Consider the following 25,511-nt stretch of genomic DNA (forward strand, 5'->3'; position numbering starts at 1 on the left):
GTTATGTGGAAACTAATTTGAGAATAAACTATTTGTTAAAAAAAAAAAAGAAATAAAACATTAAAAAATTAACAAAAAATAAAATAAAAGTAAATTGAATAGATGAAAATAAATAAATAAATAAATAAATAAATGAAGAGGAGCTGAAAATGCCACTGAAAGACATAAAAGAACAACTAAACAAATGAAAAGACATACCATGTTTTGGGATAAAGCAAAAAAAATTCAACATCACAATTATGACATCAATTTTCCCTGTGTTAAGTGGTCAAGTTAATAGGATCCTAATTAATAGAAGCATCAATAGGATTTTGTTAAAGATCTGAACAAGCTAATTATAAAATTAATGTAAACTTTAAACCATCAAAATCCTAAAAGAGAACACAGACAGCAACCTCTTTTACATTGGCCATAGCAATTTCTTACTAGACACATGGTTAAAGGCAAGGGAACAAAAGCAAAAATGAACTTTTGGGACCTCATCAAGATAAAAAGATTTTGCACGAAAGAAACAATGCAAAAAAAACTAAAGGCAGCCAATGGAATGGGAGATGATTTCAAATGACATATCTGATAAAGTTAAAGTTAGTATCCCAAAATCTATAAAGAATCAAACTCAACACCCAAAAAATGAATAATCCAGTTAAGAAATGGCCAGAAGACATGAATAGACATTTTTCCAAAAAAGACTGGCCAACAGACACATGAAAAGATGCTCAGCGTCACTCATCATCATGGAAATACAAATCATCACCATGACAACATACCACCTTGCACCTATCATGGAAATACAAATCATCACCATGACAACATACCACCTTGCACCTGTCAGTATGGCTATAATTAACAACACAGTAAACAACAGATGTTGATGAGGTTGCAGAGAAAGGGGAACCCTCTTGCACTGCTGGTGGAAATGCAACCTGGTGCAGCCACTCTGGAAAATAGTGTGGAGGTTCCTCAAAAAACAGAGGAACTAGTATGACTTAGCAAGTGTACTACTAGATATTACACAAAGGATATATGCAGATTCAAAGGGGTATGTGCACCCTGATATTTATAGCAGCATTATCAACAATGGTCAAACTATGCAAAGAGCCCAAATGTCCATCAACTGATGAATAGTTAAAGAAGATATGATATATATATATATATATACACATATATGTAGAAATACTACTATCATGAAATTTTGCCATTTGCAACAATATGGATAGAGCTAGAGTGTATTATGCTAAGTGAGATAAGTCAGTCAGGAAAAAAATACGGTATGATTTCACTCATGTGCAATTTAAGAAACAAAAGTGATGAACATATGGGAAGATAAAAACAGAAAGAGGGACACAAATCATAAGAGACTCTTAATGAGAAAGAACAAACAGAGTTGATGGAAGGAGGTGGGTGGGGGGGTNCTATTAATTCTACTCCCAAAACCATTATTACACTATATGTTAACTAAAATTTTAAATAAAGTAAAAAAAAAAGAACTTTAGAATATGTACACAACGAGGAAAACTTGAAAAGAAAAAACATAAAATGTAGGGGGACCTGAGTGGCTCAGCAATTAAACCTCCGACTTCGGCTCAGGTCATGATCTCGCAGTTCACGGGTTTAGGACCCGTGTCGGGCTCTGTGCTAACAGCTCAAAGCCTGGAGCCTGCTGGGGCGCCTGAGTGGCTCAGTCGGTTGAGCATCTGACTTCAGCTCAGGTCATGATCTCACGGTTCATGGGTTCGAGCCCCGCGTCAGGCTCTGTGCTGACAGCTAGCTCAGAGGCTGGAGCCTGCTTCTGATTCTGTGTCTCCCTCTCTCTATGACCCTCCCCTACTCACACTGTCTCTCTCTCTTAGAAATAAATAAAACATTAAAAAATAAAAAAAAGAAAAAAAGCCTGGAGCCTGCTTCAGATTCTATGCCTCCCCATCTCTCTGCCCCACCCCTTCTCACGACTCTCTCTCTCAAAAATAAACTCAAAAAAAAAAAAAAAAAACCAGAAAAAAAAAAAAAAAAAAAAAAGAGNAAAAAAAAAAAAACCAGTAAGAAAAAAAAAAGAAAGAAAGAGGAGAGAGAAACCTTTCATTTAAGATAGGAAAGCATTTAAAAACTAGAGTAATATAAAACAGTGGGATACTGGCCCTAGAATAAATAGGTGAATCTAAAAGTAAAAGAAAATAAAGTACAGGAATATACACAAATACATATGGGACTTAATATGTGATAAGAGTGGAATTTTAAATCAGTGGAGAAAAGATGTATTATTCAATAAATGGTGCTGAGGCAACTAGGCAGGCACCTGGGGAAAATGAAGTTGGTTTCACTCTTCTTAACACCAAAATAAATTCTAAACAAATCATTTATATTATTTCTACGAATTTCTATTAAGTCTCAAGGTAGACTTTCAAGGTCTAAGTGTGTAACACAGTCCCTAGAAGCCATATATAAAAAGACTGATAAACATGATTTCAGAAAAATTAAAAATGTTTGCATGTCTATCTGAATGCAGTATATGTGCATTCTAGAACTTACAATTATAACTTGAACATTTTATAATCAATTTCATTGGTTGAAAGCTGAAAACCAAGTTTACAAATCAAAAATCACAAAAAAAAGAAAGAAAAAAGAAAAATCACAAATAAGCCCAAGAGACATTATACTGTTCTTATACAGTCACATCAATGTACATCTATCATTTTTAAATGGCATATTATAAACGGGTGGCCTGGTTTTCCACATAGCAGTGTCCTACCATCCTTTCCCGAAGGCATTAAATATACTTTTAAACAAAACAAAACAATGTCTCTAAGAAATGATGATAAATTAATGAAACTGGATGACTGGTACATGGGGATACATTATACTACCCTGTCTACCTTTTTAAATGCTTGAAGATTTTCATATAAAAAAGTCAGGGGCACCTGATTGGCTCAGTCAGTAGAACATGTGACTCTTGATCTCAGGGTTGTTAAGTCTGAGCCCCATGTTGGGTGTAAAGATTACTAGGAAATAAAATCTTAAAAAAAAAAAAAAAAGAAAAAAAAGAAAGAAATTCAATCAAAAAAGTCTGCAAGGGGAAAAAACTCAAAAAGTAGAGTCAAAAGACACAGTGGGAAAAAATATTTGCAATTCATTCATGGACATACATAACAGAGTTCCTCTGAATCTGTAGGAAAAAGATCAACAATGCAACTGAAAAGTGGTTAAAGAATACAGAGTCATTTCACTGCGAAAGGAATACAAATGGTCCCTAAGCATATGAAAGACGTTCAACCCTACTTGTGATAAGAGAAACAAAAACCCTTCTGGGATACTATCTTCTACCTATGAGATATAGAAGGATACACTGCCTCTGTTGTCTGCTATCATCTAAGGACAATTGGTCTTCAACTGTCCCACTGAGAATATAGATTCTAAATTTACTTTTCCAAAGTGTAGCTACATAGTGAGATAAATTATGAGGACTAGTAGAAATAAAAACAAGAAGATGCTAAGAAACCTTTAACATAGTGGCTGGTGATCAAATCTGCATAGTGTCTTCAGGCTTCCCTGAGGTAGTAATGATGGAGTTAATAAGTGTGTATGTCCGGCAAGGCAATGTTTCATAAGATATAATGAAAGAAATGCCCTGGGATATGAGGAAGTATGGTGCATTCAAGAACCTGAAAGATGGCCAATATAGTTAGAGAGTAAGGGAGAGACCAGCACAAGGTGAGACCAGAGACAGAAATGGACCAGACAAATAGAGGGCCTTCAAGGCTCTGGGTTTTCTTCCTAAGAGCAATGGACAGCTTTAAGCATTATGATCCTGGTAGTGATGATATTACTATGATTATTTTACACAATAGGAAACTCATTCAGAGATGACCTATCTTGACTTGGGTTCTATAGCCAGGATCCAGATCTACAGGATACTTTTGGCCTTATTTTTAGCCAATGACTCAGAGCTGGGAATGGGTTTCCTGATAAATCAGTTTCACCTAGAATTGGTTGAAAGTGATTATCTAAAACCAGTTTTAGCTGGATTATTTATGGTGAAAAGTATTAAAACTATCTTTATGTAAAGAATTTAAAGGAAACAAAAGGATCTGTTGTAACATGGCCATCTTATTTGCTTGATAATTCTATCTTACCTCAGAGGTATAATTTTGACAATCATCTCTTGAAGTGAGTGAACTTTTTTTGGCAGGAGGAACATGGTCACTTTCATCAAGCGTACAATGAAATCTCTTCCTAGTTATAAGATCCAAATTAGCAGGAGGCTTTTCAGAATCCTCTCTTCCCGAATCAGATAAACACATGGCATCCTGACCAACTGAAGTTACTGGAAAACTCATACTGCATAGGAAATGCATACATGTTAAATCAGCAAATTAGAAGTTACTCAGTGAGGTTAAAGGCTGAGCTATCCCAATGACAGCTGCCAAAAACTTTCAAGTAATATACATGGCCAAGGTCACAAAAATGTTATTTTGAGGTCTATCCATACTTAAAAACTCACAACTTTATAAAACTCAGAATTTCTATAATATTGAATTAAATCTAAGGTACAAAAATAATGTTTTGTCTGTAAAGTTAAAATTTCAAACTAAAATCCTCTTCCTTTTTTTAAGTAGGCTTCATGTCTAACACAGAGCCAAATGCAGGGCTTGAACTCACAACCCTGAGATCAAGACCTGAGATGAGATCAAGAGTCAGTGCTTAACTGACTGAACCACCTAGGTGCCCCTAAAATCCCTCTTCTAAATATGAAAGGATTCAACACCTAAAGCTACTTGACAGTTAAGCATCTTAACGAGTGACTGTTAAAATACAACAATCCTATAGAAAAGAATTAAAGTAATAATATTAAAAATATACAAAATGTCATCTCTCTGTACTAGTTTTGCATCTTCTATGTATTTCAGAATTTAAAATATATATGCTTACAAAGTAACCACATCTTTAACAGATGGCATTTTATAACCCAAATTGCTAAATTTTTTTTAGCTTCCAAAATACTTAAGATACCAAACAAGTTTCATACAAAAGTATTACACATTTATATGGCAGCTTTATCAGATATAAAATCAATGATATCTTCTTTAACTTATCATATTATTAGTAAATAAGATCTTCAGGACAAATACAAATAATGTTGATGAATGGCTTATTCAGTTAATACTATTCAAGTAATAAAGCACCTTTCCTCCCCACAAAAATAGTTTAGCTTCTGGGTGATGTACGGAAGTGTTGAATCACTACACACCTGAAACTAAAATTATATTGTATGTTAAATTACAGGAATGTACATAAAAACTTTAAAAAAATAGTTCAACTCATTCATTACCTCATGTCATTCCTTTCTTCTGTATTCACGGACTTGATCAATATGGGCGCTGGCAGTAAAGGATTTGGCATTAACTGGGCAGTGGTATCGGTAAATTCTTCTATGGCGTTGGTTGGGATTTCCACCAGAGTTAAAATGAATGCTTGTTCATCCTCACCTTCTTGATGTACGTTAGCAACTAGATTCACTATCAAAGTTTAAAAGTTAGTAATAAAAAGCTGAACCATGAAACAACAGAAAATCATTAATTTATTGTATTTCTAAAAAGTCCTAAGATAACTTATACTCAGGAATAAAAAGTAAATTACATCCACAAAAATAAAAAATAATTTCATAAAGGATAAAGATGGTTGGTTCACTATAGAGGAGATTTATAATTCTGAATTTAAAAAACGTACACATAAAATACTTCAAGTTTTTGGGACACATGGGTAGCTCAGTTGGTTGAGCATCTGACTTCAGCTCTGGTCATGATCTCATAGTTTATCAGACTAGCTATTGTCGGCACAGAGCCCACCTCAGATCCTCTGTCTTCCTCTCTCTCTGCCCTTCGCCAATCATGCTCTCTCTCTCAAAAATAAGTAAACCATTAAAAAAATACTTCATAATAAAAGGCCATTGCAGACTTAAAACCTGTTTTGGTTTTTTCACAGTCAAATGAGGGTAGGGAAGTAAAAGCCATACTATTCAGTTTGATGATACTTTATCACAGTGGATGATCATACCTGTTAAGTCTTGAGAACTGACTGCAGTCTCTTGTTGGACTTCTGGCATACTAGTTGGTGTACACTGAAAAAGAAATTTAATTAAAATGCAAGAATGAGATCAACCAAATTTTAGTTTTAAAAAGTTTTCCAGATAATTGGATACAGGAAGAGTGATCCTCTTCAAAATTCAACTTTTTAACCGTATCTAATTTTCCAAATGTTTTGAAACTTTTAGTGGTACCAATAACTTTTGATTCCTTTAAATAAACATATATATAAAAATAAATAAACATATATATACACAAAGGAATTCCAACTAAATTGTTAAGTATGTGAATTCCATGAAATTATTTTTGAAGTAACAGGAGAGAGAGATTCAAACCCTTCAACTTTCTCTCTTTCCCCATTATAGCACCCAGTGTACTATTAGTAGTTAACATCTGAATGGAAGTAAAATGTCTCCTTGCCTCCAACATGGCTCCGTTCAATCTGTTTTCCACAAAACTGCCAACACTGCCATCTCTAAAATGCAATTCTTACTATAATTCTCTCCTGCTTAAAATCTTAAAACTTACATTTTGTAACCAACAATGTCAATAAGTGATTCAGGAAAGCATCAATCGATACTAACACTACGAGGTAGAAGGCTGCTGGGTATCATATGATAAATTACTAACTAACACAATGTGGAAAAGATGCTGTTATATGGAGAAATCTGGCAGGCACCATCCTAGCCAAGTAATTAGTCAACATCATCAATAATGGGACAAATTGACATTACACGTCTAATGAAGTGATACAAAAGGAAGAACACAACATCACCTACGTAATAACCATACCAAAAAATGTTTAACCTGAATTCTAATAATGGGGAACAACAACAAAAATCCAGATTGTGAATTAGCCTGGAATGTCAAGTTCACAAAAGAGGAAAAAGGGCAGAACTACTCTAGACTAAAAGAGAATAAGGAGGGGTAGCTGGGTGGCTCAGTTAAGCATCTGACTCTTGATTTCAGCACAAGTCATGATCTCATGGTTATAAGATCGAGCCCTGCGTCAGGCTCTGCGCTCACAGTGCAGAGACTGCTTGGGATTCTCTTTCTTCCTTTCCTCTGTCCCTCCTGCACATGCATACACAGGTGTACATTCCCTCTCTCTCTCTCTCTCTGTCTCTCTCTCTCTCTGAAAAAACAAAAAAGGATAAGGGGAGGGGCTCCTGGGAGGCTTAGTCAGTTAAGCGTACTCTAATTCTCAGTTTCAGCTCAGGTCATGATCTCAGAGTTTGTGGGATCAAGCCCCTTGTTTGGCTCTATGTGCACTGACAGCAAGAAGCCTACTTGGAATTCTGTCTCCCTCTCTCTCTCTGCCCCTTCCCTGCTCTGTCTCTCAAAATAAACATTGAAAGAGAGAGAAAATAAGGAGAATGACAACTAAATGCAATGTGAGAGCCTTGACTGGAACTATGTACTACATATTATTATTAAATCAATGTTAGTATGGTAATATGGAGTATGACAACAGTATTATCATTTCTCTATTAAGAAACACCCTTGTTCATACCAGATATAAGCTGACGTATTTATGCGTGAGTCTCTTGTCTGCAACTTTCAAATGGTTCAGTTTTTAAAAATATCTATCTATAAAGATGGAGAGCAAGACAGAGAGAAAGCAAATGAAGCAAAATGTTAATAATTAATGAATCTAAGTAAAAAGTATATGAGAACTCTATGTAAGACCTTTGCAACTTTTCAAAAAGCTTGAAATTATTTCAGTGGGGCGCCTGGGTGGCTTAGTCGGTTAAGCGTCCGACTTTCGCTTAGGTCATGATCTCGCGGTTCGTGGGTTCGAGCCCCGCATCGGGCTCTGTGCTCACTGCCAGCTCAGAGCCTGGAGCCTATTTCAGAGTCTGTATCTCCCTCTCTCTCTGACCCTCCCCTGCTCACGCTGTCTCTCTCTCTCCTAGAAATAAATAAATAATAAAAATTAAAATAAAAAAAAAAAGAAAGAAATTATTTCAAAATAAAAAGTAAAAATAAACATGTTAGGGGGTAGGTAAAATCCCCCTTAACTTTGGATAAGGTCCAAACTCCTTAGCAAGTCATAAACATTCCTTTTTGTGACTGCTCCCAGGTTGCCTACCTCACTCTAAGTACTTCTTCATTTATATTCCACTCATAACTAATTTTAGTCCCTGAATATGATATGCTGTTTCATACTTGTTCTTTATACATGTTCCTCTCCCTTTAAATGGCTAATTCATACTTGTTCTTCTAAATCAAAGATTTTTTTTTTTTTTAAAGTTTATTTATTTGTTTTGAGAGGGGGTGTGGGGAGATAATCCCAAGCAGGTTCTTCACTATCAGCATGAAGCCCAATGTGGGGCTTGAACTCACAAACCATGAGATCATGACCTGAGCTGAAATCAAGAGTTGGACACTTAACCAACTGAGCCATCCACATGGACTCTTTCAGTCCTGGCTACACATTAGAATAACCTGAGAACCTTTAACAACAACAAAACAAAATCCTGCAAATGCCTACATCCTATTTCCAAATACTGATTTTACTGGACTGGGATGAAGACCACTCCTTCAAGAGTCTTGTGCAACTTGCTTTCCTAGCACCCATCAGAGCTTAAGCATTCACTCACAGCTTGTATGTCTCCTAACTGTCTCTCCAATACCTCACACAGCACTGAACATATAGTAATAACATCTCAAAAAATCACCTGCAATGTATTTCTCAGATTCAGTGGCCAGCAAACAAGAGGTAAATAGTCTGTATACAAAAGACTTCCTTTTTCCAAACTTTAATGGAAAAGGTATATATTTGCTGTTTTATCTATGTTTCAAAGACTAAAAACACACTCAATAAACATTTTATCACAATACATTCTTGCAAAGGCAGAACTACAGGGAAAGAAAACAGATCAGTGATCGCCAAGTAGAAGGGTGACAAAAGGGGGTGACTAAAAAGGGCCCTGGGGAATTTGGACGATGCTGCCAACTGTTCACGTGTTGCTACATATGTTTGTCAAAACTTGTACAAGTGCACATAAAAGGGTGTAGGTTATTCTATATAAATTATACCTTAATTTTTTTTAAGTGAGGAATACACACCCAGCCACCCCATGTTCTATTTTACATTCTTTTACCTCTGACACATGAAGTGTAAGCACACTGTCTCCATTAGCGTCCTCTCTCTCGGGCTCTTTGATAGGACTCTCACTGAGACCCATATCTGAACCAAGTGTATGGGGCTTTGTCTCAGAGCAAACAGTTGGATCAAGTGAAAATATCTGAACCTTCTGAGATTCCTCTTCTTGATCATCATTTCTGAAAGAGAAATTAGTATATATTAGAGCTTCAGAGTATGTATTAGAGTTTTGTATGTGAAACCAAGTAGTCAACCACAAAGTAGTGTTTAGAGCTAAGTGAGTCTAAGATTATTTAATGGTGTCCAAATTTTTAAAATACATTTAATGCAACAGAACCCCCTTTTGCCAAATTCTTACAGCTAATGACTACAGTTGGTAAAGAATATACATAAAACTCGACAATCTCCTCTCTCTTACCTTACAGTTAGGTTTGCTTCTTGAGAAATAGTCATCTCTTCAATACCATTTTCACATGCCAATATGCTCTGCTCCTTATTCACTGCTGTTGTAAGTGATCCAAATTTTTTATCTTGTAATTCCTCCATTGCTTCAGAACCATTTTTCTCAGTTTCTTAAACAAAAAACACACTTAAGATACAGTCCAAAATAGTACAGCTAAAACCTCCCCATTAGAAATATGTTCTCTTCTCAAATACAGATCAGTATATAGCAACTCTTCCAAATTTCTCTTAATCCAAAAATGAAGCTTATGTCAAGAGTGGTCCTGGCCAATGAGATTTTTGAAATGGAGGATTAACGTATCCTACACTGCAGATTTTTCACTCGTGGTTGCCATAGCAAATTTATGTCTACTCTATGATGACAGCAATATAATTACAAACCCATATACCAAAGAAGTTTAGAGGCGGGTACATATGAGGTCTAGTTCCACCTGGGGAGGGAGCTGTTGCAAAACGAAGAAAATGGCATCTATATAAGAGTTACATTCAAATCCCTATCAAAACACCAACAGCATTTTTCATAAAACTAGATCAAATAATACTAAAATTTCTATGGAATCACAAGACTGTGAATAGTCAAAGCAATCCTGAGAAAGAGACAAAGATACATAATCCCAGATTTCAAGATATACTACAAAGCTGTAATAATCAAAACAGTATGGTCTGGCCCACACATACACAAAATAGAAAAATGGAAGGGAATAGAGGGTCTAAAAATAAATCCACATTTATACGGTCAATTAATTTCTGACAAAGGAGGCAAGAATATACAATGGGGAAAAGACAGTCTCTTCAATAAATGTTACTGGGAAAACTGGACAGCAGCATAAAAAGGATCAAACTGGACCACTTTCTACTATACACAAAAAAAAAATCAAAATGGATTAAAGATATAAATGTGAGACCTAAAACAATAAAAATCCTAGAAGAAAACACAAGCAATAATCTCTGACATCAGCTACACCAAAGGTTTTCTAGGTATGTCTCCTAAGGTAAGGGAAACAAAAGCACAAAAAAAAAAAAAAAAAAAAAAAAACCTACTGGAACTATATCCAAACAAAACAAAACTTTACACAGCAAAAGAAACCATTAACAAAATGAAAAGGCAACCTACTGGAGCACCTGGGTGTCTCAGTTGGTTGAGCATCCAACTTCAGCTCAGGTCATGATCTCACAGTTTGTGAGTTGCATGGTGGAGCATACAATTCAATCTCGGGAGTTTTGAGTTTGAGTCTCACTCTGGGTACAGAGGGTGCTTAAAAATAACATCTTTAGGGGCGCCTGGGGAGCTCATCCAACTTCGGCTCAGGTCATGATCTTGCAGTTCTTGAGTTCGAGCCCTGCATCAGGCTCTGTACTGACAGCTCAGAGCCTGGAGCCTGCTTTGGATTCTGTATCTCCCTCTCTCTGCTCCTCCCCAGCTTGTGCTCTCTCTCTCTCTCAAAAATAAGTAAACATTAAAAAAAAATTTTTTTAAAGAAAGAAAAGGCAACCTACTGATAAGAAAATATTTGTACAAGATATATCTGATAAAGGGTTCATATTCAAAATATATAAAGAACTTACACAACTCAACACCAAAAAAAATGGAACAACCTGATTAAAAAGGGGGCGCAGACCTGCCTAGACATTCTTCCAAAGACATACAGATGGACAACAGACACATAAAAAGATGCTCAACACCACTAATCATCAGGGAAATGCAAATCAAAATCACAATGAGGTATCTCCTTACACCTATCAGAATTGCTAAAATCCAAAAGACAAGAAATAGTAGGTGTTGATGAGGATGTAGAGAAAAAGGAACCTTTGTGCACTAGTGGAAATGTAAATTGGTACAGGCACAATGGAAAATAGTATGGACGTTCCTCTAAAAATTAAATTTAGAATTACCATATGATTCAATAAATTTCATTAGCAGGTATCCACACAAAGAAAATGAAAACACTAATTCAAAGGATATGTGCAGCAACTCTACGTTTACTGCAGCATTGTTTACAATAGCCAAGATATGGAAGTAAACTAAGTTCCCATCAACACATGAATGGAGAAGGAAGATGTGGTATACATACACAATGGGATATTAATTACACAGCCATTAAACGGATGAGACTGGGCCATCTGCGACAACATGGAAAGACCTAGAAGGTATTATGCTAAGCGAAATAAGTCAGACTGAGAGAGACAAACACCATACGATTTCGCTCATTTATGGAGTCTTAAAGAAGCAACTGAATAAACGAAGAGCATAGTCAGACCTATAAATACCAGTACAAACTGACGCCAGAGGGGAGGAGGTAGGTGGGCAAAGTGGGTGAAAGGGAGTGGGAGATACAGGCTTCCAATTATGGAATGAATAAATCATGGGAATAGAAGGCACAGCATAAGGAATATAATCAGTGGTATTGTACTTGCACTATACGGTGAGAGATGGTAGATAAACTTCTGGAGAGCAGAGCACAATGCACAAACTTGTTGAATCACTATGTAGCACACCTGGAACTAATGTATGTGTGTCAACCACAGTCAATAAATTTTTAGGAGAGCCTGGGTGGCTCAGTCAGTTAAGCGTCTGGCTTCGGCTCAAGTCATGATCTCACAGATCACAAGTTCAAGCCCCATGTCAGTCTTTGCACTCATAGGGTGGAGCCTGCTTGGGATTCTCTGTCTCCCTCTCTCTGCCCCTCTCCTGCTCACATCCTCTCTCAAAAATAAACATTTAAAAAATGTTTAAACAAATAAAACATTAAAATTTTTTTAAATAAAAATAAATAAGGTAACTTCACCCTGCATACTGAAATAGCTTCTGGGTATTTCTGAACCCAGAATAAGTAATGAATTAACTAACTGAACCATAAGCATTACTGGTTGAAAGGAAATACCAAACACCAGGAACCCCCAAACAGGGAAAGATGTTGCTAACTATCCAGATCTTCTACCCATAGGATTTGATACAATCTAGACAGCCTACCATATACATGCACTGCTTTTCCTGCTCTCACTGGCACCTGAAGGGGTTGGGTCCTTGGTAGGGAGGGAAGGTGGAAAAGGAAGTGGGAGTAGGATTCAACATGTATATCGCAAAGTAGTGAGCCATTGAAACAATAAAAGAGAGCCCAAGGTGATCGTATAGACAGATATTTTTCAATATACTAATCTTTAAAAAGAATGTTACCGTAAAAAGAACTATTAATAATAAGAAGATAAATATCCCATGGGGCACCTGGGTGGCTCAGTCAGTTAAGCATCTGACTTCGGCTTGGGTCATGATCTCATTTTGTGAGTTCGAGACCCGCACCCTGCTCTCCACTCTCCACTCTCAGAGCACAGCCTATTTCAGATCCTCTGATGCCCCTCCCCTGCTTGCATTCTCTCTCTCTCTCTTTCTCAAAAAATAAAGATTTTTAAAAAACAAATATCCCAACTTAAAAAGCATCCAGCTGGACGTTGAGCGTCCAGCTTAGGCTCAGGTCATGATCTCACGGTTCGTGGGTTCGAGCCCCCTTTGGGCTCTGTGCTGACAGCTAGCTCAGATTCTGGAGCCTGTCTTCGGATTCTGTGTCTCCTGTCTCTCTCACCCTCCCCTGCTCATGCCATCTCTATCTCTCTCTCAAAAATAAATTTTAAAAAAACATTTAAAAAAATTAAAAATGAGGACAGAGCTGAACAGACATGTCTCCAAAAAGGATATATAAATAAGCACATGAAAAGATAATCACTGGTCATCAGGGAAATACAAATCAAAACTTATAATGAGATACTACTTCATGCTGACTAAAATATCTAATAATTAAAGGGTCTGAGAGAACAGAGAGAAAGAAACCCTCAAAGAATGTTGGTGAAAATACAAAATGTTAGGGTGCCTGGCTGGCTCAGTCAGTAGAGCATGTGAGTCTTAAGTCTCAGGAGTTACAAGTTCAAGCCTCATGTTGGGTATAGAGATTACTTAAAAATAAAGCAAAAAATCTAAAATAAGCAAAAAATTACAAAATGCTGCTACCACTTTTGAAACAGTTTGGCAATTTCTCAAAAGGTTAAACATATGATCCAGCAATTCCACTTGATGTATATCCAAGAGAAATGAAAAAATATATCCACAAAAACGTATACATGAATGTTCTTAGTAGCGTTACTTATGAGAGCCAAAAATAGAAAACACAAATGCCCAACAGATGAAAGGAAAAACAAAATGTAGTATAGCTATACAATGGAATATTTGAGAAGATAAAGAAATTAAGTATTTGACACATACTACAACACAAATGAACCTTGACAACATGCTAAATAAAGACATCAGACACTAAAGACCACTTATGTGATTCTACTCATACAAAACATCAAAAATAGGCAAATCTACAGAGACAGAAAAAGATTAGTGATTGCCTAGAACTTGGGGAAATGGGAGTGTCTGCTAGTGTTGATGGTTACCTAACTTGGTGAATATACTAAAACCACTGAACTCTATGTACCTTTGAAATGGTTTAACTGTAGTATACAGAATGATCTCAGTAAAACTGTTTTTCTCTAAGTGCTGAACAGTAGATATAATATAGTATGCTTATATTTTTGCTCTTTCTAAAGGGAATGCACAGTTATTTATATACATATACACGTATACATACATGGATGCACATATGTACACACATAGACCCACATTAGGTGCTTAGTGTATAATACACTTCCAGAAGTCTACAAATGTAATGGCAGTTTATCATTAGTAGTGAGATTGGGGGACTGGGAACCACGGAGGAAGTTTTTTAAATTTTATACCTTAGAGACAATGTCTTATTTTTTGTCATATGCATGTATATCTTCCCAAAAAATATTTGAATATTCCATGTGCACACATACAAAGAAGTCGAATCAAATACATACAGTTGACCCCTGAATAACAGTTGACCGTTGGGGTACAAACCTCCCATGCAGTCAAAAATGCACATATTAATTTCTGACTTCCAAAAAACCTAACTGTCTACTGTTGATGAGATGCTTTATTGTTAACATTAACAGTTGATTAACGTATTTTGTATCTGTAGTACATACTATATTCTTATAATAAAGCTAGAATATTAAGAAAATCACAAGGAAGAGAAAATACATTTATGGTATTATACTGTTTATCAAAAAAATCCACGTATAGTAGACCCATGCAGTTCAAACCCATGTTATTAAGGGTCAAGTGTAGAGCAAAATGATAATAATTATCGAAACTAGTTGATGGGTTTATTGGTATTTATGTGCATAGGTCATTCTCCTTTTTAAAACTTTTTAGTAGTAAATTAAAATAATTTTAACAATATTCCATTTTAAATGTTAATGCAATTTCTCATGTAAAAGTAATTTTGTAGCTGTTTAAGGGATTTTCCATTTTAAATGTTAATGCCATTTCTCATGTAAAAGTAATTTTGTAGCTGTTTAAGGGAACAAAACTTACCTCTTTGACTTTCTACTACTTGTCCTTGGTTGACAAACAAATTGGGAACTTCCTGATGAACACCAAACCTGTTAGTCCTTAAAGTCTTAAGATTTGGCTTAGGCTTGGCAAATCTACTTCTCATTCTCAAATTATTGGTCACTTCAGAGGTTGTATTCCTAGAAAAAGAAGGAATGGGAAGAGAGAAATTCATCAACTGTGTTAGAATTAGCTCTCTCACCTTCTTCACTACTCTAATATAGTGCCACAATCTCTGTTAAGTATTCATTTTTTAATGCTAAAATTACATGGTGGTAACTTTACTGAAAGTCTGGAGAAGGAAAGAGAATCTGTATCATGTCTGTAAAACAGAATATATTTACATAAAACTATCTCATTAAAGCTTCAAAGATGCACATACTGCATTAACTTTAATATGCAGGCCATTAGGAGCACCTGGCTGGCTCAATCAGTAGAGCGTGTGGCTCTTGATCTCAGGTGCAGTTCAAGCCCCACATTGGGTGTGGAGCCTACTTAAAATAAATAAATAAATAAAAATATTCAAACCATTAAACTAAAATTAAACCAGCCAATCCTCACTTTAAAGGCTGAGAAATTAGCAGTGAAATTTACAAATTACACAAGATTACTCAAAAGCTATTATAAATTGATAGTTGGTTTAAATATATTTATTAATTGAATACTGTTATAATTCATTTCTTAGTAATTTTAAGAATGTTTATTTTTGACAGAGAGTGCAAGCAGGGGAGGGACAGAGAGAGATGGGGGACAGAGGATCCAAAGTGGGCTCTCTGCTGACAGCAGAGAGCCTGATGCGGGACTTAAACTCACAAACCATGAGATCATGACCTGAGCTAAAGTCAGGCACTCAACCAACTGAGCTCCCCAGGCACCCTTATTTTCCAGTAAAACTCAAAAGTTTAATAAAGCAAAATAGGGGCTCCTGGGTGGCTCAGAAGGTTAAGCATCCAACTCTTGATCTCAGCTCAGGTCTTGATCTCAGGGTCATGAGTTCAAGCCCTGCACCAGGCTCCACACTGGGCATGAAGCCTACTTAAAAAAAAAGAAAAAGAAAAGAAAAAAAAAAAAAGGAAAAAAAAATAAAGCAAATTAAACCTGGTTGATATAGCATTTTCCTTTACTTCCTCCACTAAACCAATTTCTTCTTTAGTACTTTGCTCTTCCAATACAATCTTGTTTTCTTCTAATGATGAAGGAGATGTACTACTGACAGGTGAAGAAAGCTCCTGACATTCACGAACAATTTTGTGATTTACATTATCTGGGCTAAAAGGAACACAGCTTTTATCCTTTGAATGAACATCAAGAAGTACACATACTCCTATTACAGAAAAGAACAGAAAATTAAAATTGACCCAATACAAGTAGATGTCCAAAGAAAATAAATCCTTCAACATTAAACAACTACAGCCTTAACAATTCTCATATACTAAAATTTTTGTGCTATTATGAGTAAAAATGAATCTTTTTGTCTTCGGTAACTACATAGCCTCAACTAAGTTTCAAGATAGGATCACCTTCATTCACAATTTTAAAAGCCTGTATTTTAGGTTCTAGAGATTTGTGACAGGCTCCAAAGCAATACTCTGTCACTAAGAAAGGAGCCATAGAGGGGTGCCTGGCTGGCTCAGTCAGTAGAGCATGTGACTCTTGATCTGAGGGTTGTGATTTCAAGCCCCACGATGGGTGTACAGTTTACTCAGAAAAAAAGAGAGTGCAAGAGAGAGAGAATGAGCCATGTAAGAAACAGCGAAGAGAGAATTCCTTGATAAATATATAGTTATGGGTCCTGATTAATACATAGTAAAAATGGAAAGCCACTCATTTCCAGACAAAATAATTCACAGGACAATAATTAACATAACTATCCATTTAATGTACTTAAAACAGAAGGTACTTAGAGAGTAAAGACCATACCTTCTCCATGAAGGTCAGCCTAAAATATTAAAAATCTGGGTTGACATTGGCTCAGTCCAAACTAACCAAACAGTCCAAACTAAATTATTTCAATGGCCCTTGATTCTATTGTCAGGTAAATGGGAAGACTATCCAAAGTGGGAGCTCCTCTGCTAAAGAAACATGTATAAAGTGATCAGTAATCAGTGAGCTCAAATAACCAATGTTTATGATGAGAAAGGTAGAGGACTCACTGGACTATTCCAGGAATACAACTTTTTTTAAATAAACCAAATGTACTATCTTGAAATAGGGGCCACTACATCTAAATGGGCTAATGTGGGTGCATCAATGCACACCTATTACTTGTTTCTGGAAAAACAACAAAGTTATGCCAACCTCAAGTGTAAAAGTACTGACTTATTACTCAAATGTGGGTATAATTTCTTAGAAGTTGGATTTTAAAAGGTTTTTTTCAGTAGGCCTTATCTTTCATTCTTACCATCACTCTGTTCTGTACCAATCTCTGACTGCAACACTAGATCTCCCATTGTAAGTAAAGTTATAGCAGCTTCAGTGCTTCCATCATTGGTACCTTGTGAGAAAATACAACAACATTAAAACAGAAAAATGAATCTGAAAATTTAAGTTTTTTACTCAGAAACATTTTAATTCAGGTGTTTATCCTCTAGTAACAAGTTTCAATACCCTCCATACCACTAACTCCTTACTAGGGTAGTGTTTTGTTACTACAAAAAAAAAAAAAGAAATCATTAATTGTTAGCTTTTATTCATTGAAAATGCCTCCCTCGCATTAAATAATACCTTCGAAGAAAATAAACCTGTGCAGATCAGAAGAAATAATACTTCTTTATTAAACATTTAACTCTTAACTCCGTTCATATAGTAGTTATTCTAAGAATCCAAGTTTCTCCTGGAGGTAAAACATTCAACAGTGGAAACTTCTGAGCAAGGACTCATTTACCAACTAATACTAATACTAGGGGTACCTGGGCAGTTCAGTCAGTTAAGCAGCTTCCAAATCTTGATTTTGGCTCAGGTCATGATCTCTCAGTTCGTAAGATCAAGTTGCGTGTCAGGTTCTGTGCTCACAGCGTGGAACCTGCTTGGGATTCTCTCTCTCCCTCTCTCTCTGCCCCTCACTCACTCATACTATCAAAATAAATAAATAAACATTTAAAAAACAAAACAAAACAAAAAAAGATTCTCTCTTCTCTCTCTCTCTGCCCCTCACCCACTTGCACATGCACACTCTTCTGCTGGCTCTCTCTCTCTCTAAAAAAAATTAAATTAAAAACAATTTTTTAAATTTTAAATCACCCTGCTAGTGTTAACCAAGTAGTTTCAGCAGTTTCCTTGTTAACAGTTACCTGCTTCATCTTGTGTATGTTCACCTGTGGTCATTTCCTAGAAGACGAAAAGATAAGCAATGCCTTATGTATTTTCCAAAATATATGTTCTGTCTCAAAAAGTACTATGTTTCACAGTTCTTCTATGCTTCTGATTACAAAGGAGTAGAAAGTGTGCTTTCCCTTTATAATTACTCATAACATCTCATCAAGAGAAATAATTTAAAAGCCAAATTCTTTTGTCTCTTGTTCCTTATTTTACTTTTTCCTCTTAACTCTAATCATATTGCATCTACTATGCTTACTTTACTTCTTCACTTTCATAATCTTTCAACTTCAGTAATATTTTCCACTGGTTTTAATCCAATGGAAACTAAAGTCTGATGAGTATCACCAATTTTTTTTAACTAGGTGACTTAAAACTTAATTGAATTTTAATAAATTAAAAAGTTACAAGATCTGGGCACCTGAGTGGCTCAGTCAGTTAAGCATCTGACTCTTTGATTTCTGCTAAGGTCATGTTCTCACGGTTCGTGAGTTCAAGCCCCTTGTTGGGCTCCACACTGTCACATGAAGCTTCTGTGTCCCCTTCTCTCTACCTCTCCCCAAATTTCTCTCTCTCTCTCCCTTTCAAAAGAAATAAACTTAAAAAAAAAAAAAAGTTACAAGATCTATGTCCAGCGTGGCATCATAAGACTCTGTTGACCCTCTCCCCAGTGAAACTGGTAAAATTTATTAAAAATAAACATTTAAAGCCTCTGGAAATGGTCCTGAGGCCAGTAGAAACATCTTTTTGAACAAACTGATGAAAAGATAACAAAGGTAAGAGCCTGTGGTATTTCAACTAAGACTGCTCTCTCCCTCCTCCTTCTTCCCAGCTCAGTGAACCAGAGACTCCACCTCAGACCTTTGCAGCCAAGAAAATAGGGCCCCTTTTTCCTTGCAAGTCCCACCAGGAAGGCTTTCTTTCTAGGAGGAACAGGACTTTAGCTCTTGACACAAGAATCTGGAGCCAGATTCTTAATAGAAAACAGAAGAATTATCTATTATGAATGGGCACACAAAAAATCCTCAATAAAATACCAGCAAGCCAAATTTAGCAACATAAAACTGCATGGTATGGCCAAGTAGGATAAAATTTTTGATTTATCATCCTAAGTTATAACCAACGTAATACATCATATCAGTACAAAAGAAAGCAAAAAATCATGTGATCATCTCAATAGATGCAGAAAAAGCATATGACAACTGCCAACACCTTTTCATTGACGCAAACAAGGGAGAGACTGAAACTTCTTCAATTTGATAAAAACCACCAATGAAAAAATCCACAGCTAACATCAAACTTACTGGTGAAAGATGCTTCCCCCTAAGACCAGGAATGAGACAAAAATATTCACTCTTGCCACTTTTGTTCAACATGTACTGGAGGTTCTAGCAGGGGCAACGAGGCAAGCAACAAAAACAAAAGACGTCCAAATTGACAAGTGCAAATCACATTCTGTTCCCGAGAAAGATGTGTTGAAGTCCTAACCCCAGTACCATGAATGTAACTTTATTTGGAAAATAAATTGGGAAAAAAAATAGGACTTTTTCAGATGTAATCAGGATAACATGAGGTCATATTAGATTAGGGCTGGCCCTATCCAATATAACAGGTGTCTTTGTATTGAAGAAGAAGAAATATCGGGACACATATACAGGGAGAGCACCTTGTGGCAACGGAGGCAGAAGTTGGAAATGTGCTGCCATAAGCCAAGCAACGACAAGGACCTCTGGCAATTAGGAGGTCCTCAGAGCTGTCAGAAGCAGGGGTGGTGATTTTGGAATTCTAGCCTCCACAACTGTGCGAAAATAACTTTCTGTAGTCTTGAGCCACATAGTCGGTGGCATTCTGTTATAGCAGCACTGAGAAACTAATACAGGAAGGGAGAAGATAAACTATTCTATTCACGTGTCATGATCTTCTATATAGAAAATCCTAAGGCATCCACTAAAAATCTATTAGAACTAATGAGTTCAGAAAAGCTGCAAAATACAAGACCAACATACAAAAATCAATTGTATTTCTATAAACACTTGCAATAAAAAACCTGATAGTGAAATTGAGAAAACCATTCCATTCACAACCTCAAATATAACATACTTGAAAATAAATTTAACAAACGAAGCAGAGTTTATACTCTGCAAACTACAAAATGCTGTTGAAAGAAATCAAAGAAGATCTAAGTAAATGGGCAAATATCCACGTTCAAGAATTGGAAAACTCTTAAATGGGACCAGCCCCCCCAAAGTGATACACAGATTCAATGCAACCCCAATCACAATCTTAGATTATGTCAAGTAGAAAATACCAAGTGATTTTAAAATTCATGTGGAATTACAAGAGACCCACAACAGCCAAAACAACCTTAAAAAAAGAATAAAGTAGGATGGCTTGCCCTTCCTAATTCTAAAATGTACCACAAAGCAACTGTAATCAATCGAGCATCACTGGTACAAGGACAGACATGCAGTGGAATAGAACTGAGAATCCAGAAAAACATCCACACATCTACAGCCAAATGATTTTTGACAAGAATGTAAGATAATTCAATGAGGAAAGAATGGTCTTTTCAAAGAGTGTGACAACTGTATAGTCATGTGCAAAGAATGAAGGACTCTATCTAACCTCACACCATATATAAAAATTAACTCAAAATGGATTAAAGACTTTAATGTAAAACTACAGTATAACTCCATAAACCTATGAGAAGAAAAACGAGTAAATCTTCAGGATCTTGGCTTTCACTAAGACGTTTTAAATATTACAACAAAAGCATGAGCAACAAAAGAAAAAATAGATAAAATGAACTTCATCACAATTAAAGCTTTTATACATAAAGGGAACCATCAAGAAAATGAAAAGACAGGGGCATATGGGTGGCTCAGTCAGTTGAGCATCTGACTCTGGATTTCGGCTCAGATCATGATCCCAGGGCTGTGTGTGAGATCAAACACTGCACTGGACTCCGCACTGAGCATGGAGCCTGCTTGGAATTTTCTTTCTCTCCCTCTGCCTCTCTCCACTATTCATGCTCTCTTATTAAAATTTAAAAATTAAAAAAAACTGAAAACACAACTTATGGAACAGGAGAAACTATTTGCAAATCATATATCTAATAAAAGACTTGTATGGTTACTATTTAAAAATTTCTTACAACTGAATAATAAAATGACAAATAGACCAATAATTTAAAAAATGGTAAAATGTGGGGGCACTTGGGTAGCTCAGTTGGGTAAGTGTCTGACTCTTGATTTCAGCTCAGGTCATGATCTCAAGGTTTGTGAGACTGAACCCAGCATCAGGCTCTGCACGATAGTGTGGAGCCTGCTTGGGATTCGCTCTCTCTGCCTCTCTCTCTGTCCTCCTCTGCTAGGACATTGTCTCTGTCTCTGTCTCTCTCTCTCAAAATAAACAGTAAAAAATGTTTTTAATAAATAAATTAATTCCCAGTCTTCATTTGCAGAAACAAGGAAGAGTATCAAACAAAAAGGAACTAAATATATTTTAAATGATTTATATTTAATACAGAATTAATGCAACAGAACTTTAAAGTAAGTTTATGAGGATATTAAGAGTGATTCACACACACACACACAAACCAATGCTTTCTGAGTGAAATATAAAGTCTTTGGATTATTCACCAGTTTGTACTATTCATACTTAACAGCTCCCTGCAGGATAGAAATGAGTAAGAATGGCTTATAAACTTAGAGATTTAAAAATAAACTTCTCTTCTTTTGAAAGTAAACAAAGAATTAAAGACAAAACATATTAGAATGGATGCTTACAATAGATAATGCCTTCAAATTTTCTTCTTGTTTCATTTCCTGAGTAGTCATATCTGTGCTGGGTAGTGGGTGCTCAACAACAGATATGCATCCTATATCGGGTGCATTCACGGTTATTTCAAGCTGTCAAAATGAAAAGTTTCATTATTTCATTTTGGCATACTACAGTCAGCAAAACAAAACGACTAAAATAAAGTGTTAAAATGAAGAAATAATCCACATTCCTACACAATTAAAAAACAAATATAGCAATTCTTAAAATGATTAACATCAACTTGGCAAAAGGAAAACATTTAAGATTTTTGAGACGTCTGGGGCATCTGGGTGGCTCAGTTGAGTAAGCCTCTGACTCTTGATTTTGGCTCCAGTCATTTTCTCACAGTTTGTGGGATCAAGCCCCGCATCAGGCTCTCGCTGACAGTGTGGAGCCTGTTTGGAATTTTCAACCTCTATCTCTCCTTCTGTCCCTCTCTCTCTCTGTCCCTCCCCAGCTTGTGCTCTCTCCCAAAAATAAAGTTTTTAAAAAAATAATAAAAGGATTTATCAGGCATTCACCCCTGCATCAAGGCAACTACCCTCTCCCACAACCTTAATAACCATGGCAATGGACATGTAAAAGAATGAATTCATTCACATTCACTCTTTTAAGTCTATTTGGTCAAAGATGCCCATAATCTGGGGACTAAAGGCCTAAGATTTATCTCCTAGACTGTATATAAGACAGTCTGACTTTCAGTCCCTTATTAACAGAGATGAGTATAAAAAAGTATGATTCACAGAAACAGCACAGAGTCTGAAAATCTGCCTTCTCAATATAATTATTATAGTAACATTCTGTGTCTAATTTCTCAGATGCAAATACTACAGAGAAATCTTTGCTAATATCTAAAGGCCTGGGATGAATGAAAAAGTTCAAGTGACTTGAAAAGACAAAATATTTTCTGAAAATTTGGTAATGAATAACAAATGGAAGTACTGTATTTGAAAGTTGGTTCTTTAAAGCACTATAGTTTCGGGGCGCCTGCGTGGCTTAGTTGGTTAAGCGTCCGACTTTCGCTTAGGTCATGATCTCGCGGTTCGTGGGTTCGAGCCCCGCATCGGGCTCTGTGCTCACTGCCAGCTCAGAGCCTGGAGCCTGTTTCAGAGTCTGTGTCTCCCTCTCTCTCTGACCCTCCCCTGCTCACGCTGTCTCTCTCTCTCCTAGAAATAAATGAAAATATTAAAAAAAATAAAAAAAGAACCCCATATCCATCAGTCATCACTCTCTTAACCCCTCATCTCCAAATCCCTAAGCCAAACCACTAATCTACTTTCTGTCTCTCTAGATTTCTCCTGAGACATTTCAGATGAATGGGATTATATACATGCGATTCTTTTGCACCTGGTCACTTACTATAATGGGTTCAAGATTTCAAAGTACATACTATAGTATATACCAACATTTTAAATCCCTTTATGAATTAATAATGTACCAATGTATTTCAATGCTTTTTATTAATTTATTAAGCTTATTTTTTTGAGGCAGGGAGAGGCAGAGAGAGAGGGAGAGACAGAGAATCCAAAACAGGTTCCACACTGTTAGTGCAGAACCCAACATGGGGCTCAATCTCACAAACCATGAGATCGTGACCTCAGCCAAAATCAGGAGTCAGAGGCTTAACTGAATAAGCCACCCAGGCGCCCAACTCAATGCCTTTTTTTTTTTTTAACTCAATGCTTTTTAAAGGAAACATTTTCTAACACATCAACAAATTTCTCTGCCTTAGTAATGGAACCTGATCTTCAGAAATTATTTTCGGATAAGTCCTGCACTAGCTATGTGCCTTTCAACCAATAAAATCTGCAAAATATAAAACAAATAGCTCAATGAATTCTCATGCAATGTTAACCAGCTGTCCTTGCAAAAAATTAAACTTTCCTTTTGCATTTTCTTCATTTGAACTTAAACTTATATTCACTATCTTCAATTATGAACTTTCGTTATAAGAAAATTCATTTTGTATCATATTTATTTAGTTCCAACCATTCTAACCTATTAACTTTATAACATCTACTATATGATTATTAACAATAAATAAATAAAGGTGGCTGTGGACTTCCATTCATAAATGTGAAATCACAGATTCATAATGCATTAATTCTGGAGTCAACATTACTTGAATTGGTTAGTTTCCTCCTCCTTTCATTATTATCATCACTAGTTTCTCAGTTACCTCCTAATTCTGTTGCAAATGACTCAGAAACTAGCATGAATGCTTACTACAAGAAATGCAAGTATTCTGCTCTTTAAGCAGAGTAAGTTACTTTGAAGTTACAAAGTTAGAACACTAGATCAGGAGGCAAAAAATTAGAAGCTCTTATAATAAAGTAACTTGAAATATTATGTTCCTCCATTTTCTACCCATTAGGATGGCTACTCTACAAAAAACAAAGTATCAGAAGGGCTGGTGAGAATGTGGAGAAATCAGAACCCTTGCACACTACTGACATGAAGGTACAATGATGCAACTGCTATGGAAAACAATATGGCAGTTTTTCAAAATAGTAAAAATCGATGTACAATTTACCATGTAATTCAGTGATTCCACTTCCAGGTATATCCCCAAAAGAATTGAGAACAGAGGTTAGAAGAGGTATCTGTACACCCATGTGCATAGCAGCATTCTTTGCAATAGCCAAAAGGTAGAAGTAACATAACTGTCCACCGAAAGATAAAAAGACTTGAAAAGCGGTACAGATACCTAATGAAATTATCATTCAGTCTTTTAAAAAGAACATTCTGGGGGCCTCTGGGTGGCTCAGTCAGTTGAGCATACGACTTCAGCTCAGGTAATAATCTCACCACTTCTTAAGTTCCAGCCCCACATCAGGCTCTGCACTGACAGGGCAGAGCCTGCTTGGGATTCTCTGTCTCCCTCTCTCTCTGCCTCTCCCCAGCTTGTGCTGTCTCAAAAACTAAAAAAAACAAAACAAAACAAAACAAAACAACAAAAAATTTTTTTAACCTTTTAAAAAAAAAAGCATGCTGATACATGTACAACCTGATCAAACCCTAAAAACTTTATACTAAATGAAAAAAGCCAGTCACAACTGTATGATTCCAGTTATGTGAAGCATCTAGAGTCAAGTCATAGAGACAAAAGCAGAATGGTGTTTGCCATGAGTGAGAGGGGAGGAGGTAATGCGGAATTACTGTTTAATGGGTACAGGTTTAGTTTTGCATGGCGAAAAAAGCTCTGTGGGTGGAAGGTGGTGATGGTACAGAACAATATGAATACACTTAATGCCAGTGAACTATATACACTTTA

General features: G+C 36.1%; 1 protein-coding gene across 1 annotated transcript in view; it reads right to left on the reverse strand.

The window, feature by feature from the left end:
* Nucleotides 1-4,127: 4,127 nt before the first annotated feature.
* The window catches only part of LOC144239516 (transcription factor TFIIIB component B'' homolog), a gene marked incomplete at its 3' end in the record, with an annotated part of 74,016 nt that continues 52,632 nt past the window's right edge, over nt 4,128-25,511 (reverse strand). The window contains exons 26-35 of the mRNA XM_077773600.1: nt 22,204-22,326; nt 18,391-18,427; nt 17,502-17,594; nt 16,199-16,424; nt 15,083-15,240; nt 9,605-9,758; nt 9,185-9,365; nt 6,049-6,112; nt 5,324-5,510; nt 4,128-4,332 (exon numbers count right to left, since the gene is read on the reverse strand). Coding sequence (XP_077629726.1) covers nt 4,128-4,332; nt 5,324-5,510; nt 6,049-6,112; nt 9,185-9,365; nt 9,605-9,758; nt 15,083-15,240; nt 16,199-16,424; nt 17,502-17,594; nt 18,391-18,427; nt 22,204-22,326 — 1,428 coding nt within the window. The remainder of the gene's footprint in view (nt 4,333-5,323; nt 5,511-6,048; nt 6,113-9,184; nt 9,366-9,604; nt 9,759-15,082; nt 15,241-16,198; nt 16,425-17,501; nt 17,595-18,390; nt 18,428-22,203; nt 22,327-25,511) is intronic.

This window comes from Crocuta crocuta, unplaced genomic scaffold, assembly GCF_008692635.1.
Source record: "Crocuta crocuta isolate KB4526 unplaced genomic scaffold, BGI_CrCroc_1.0 scaffold383, whole genome shotgun sequence".
Taxonomy (NCBI): domain Eukaryota; kingdom Metazoa; phylum Chordata; class Mammalia; order Carnivora; family Hyaenidae; genus Crocuta; species Crocuta crocuta.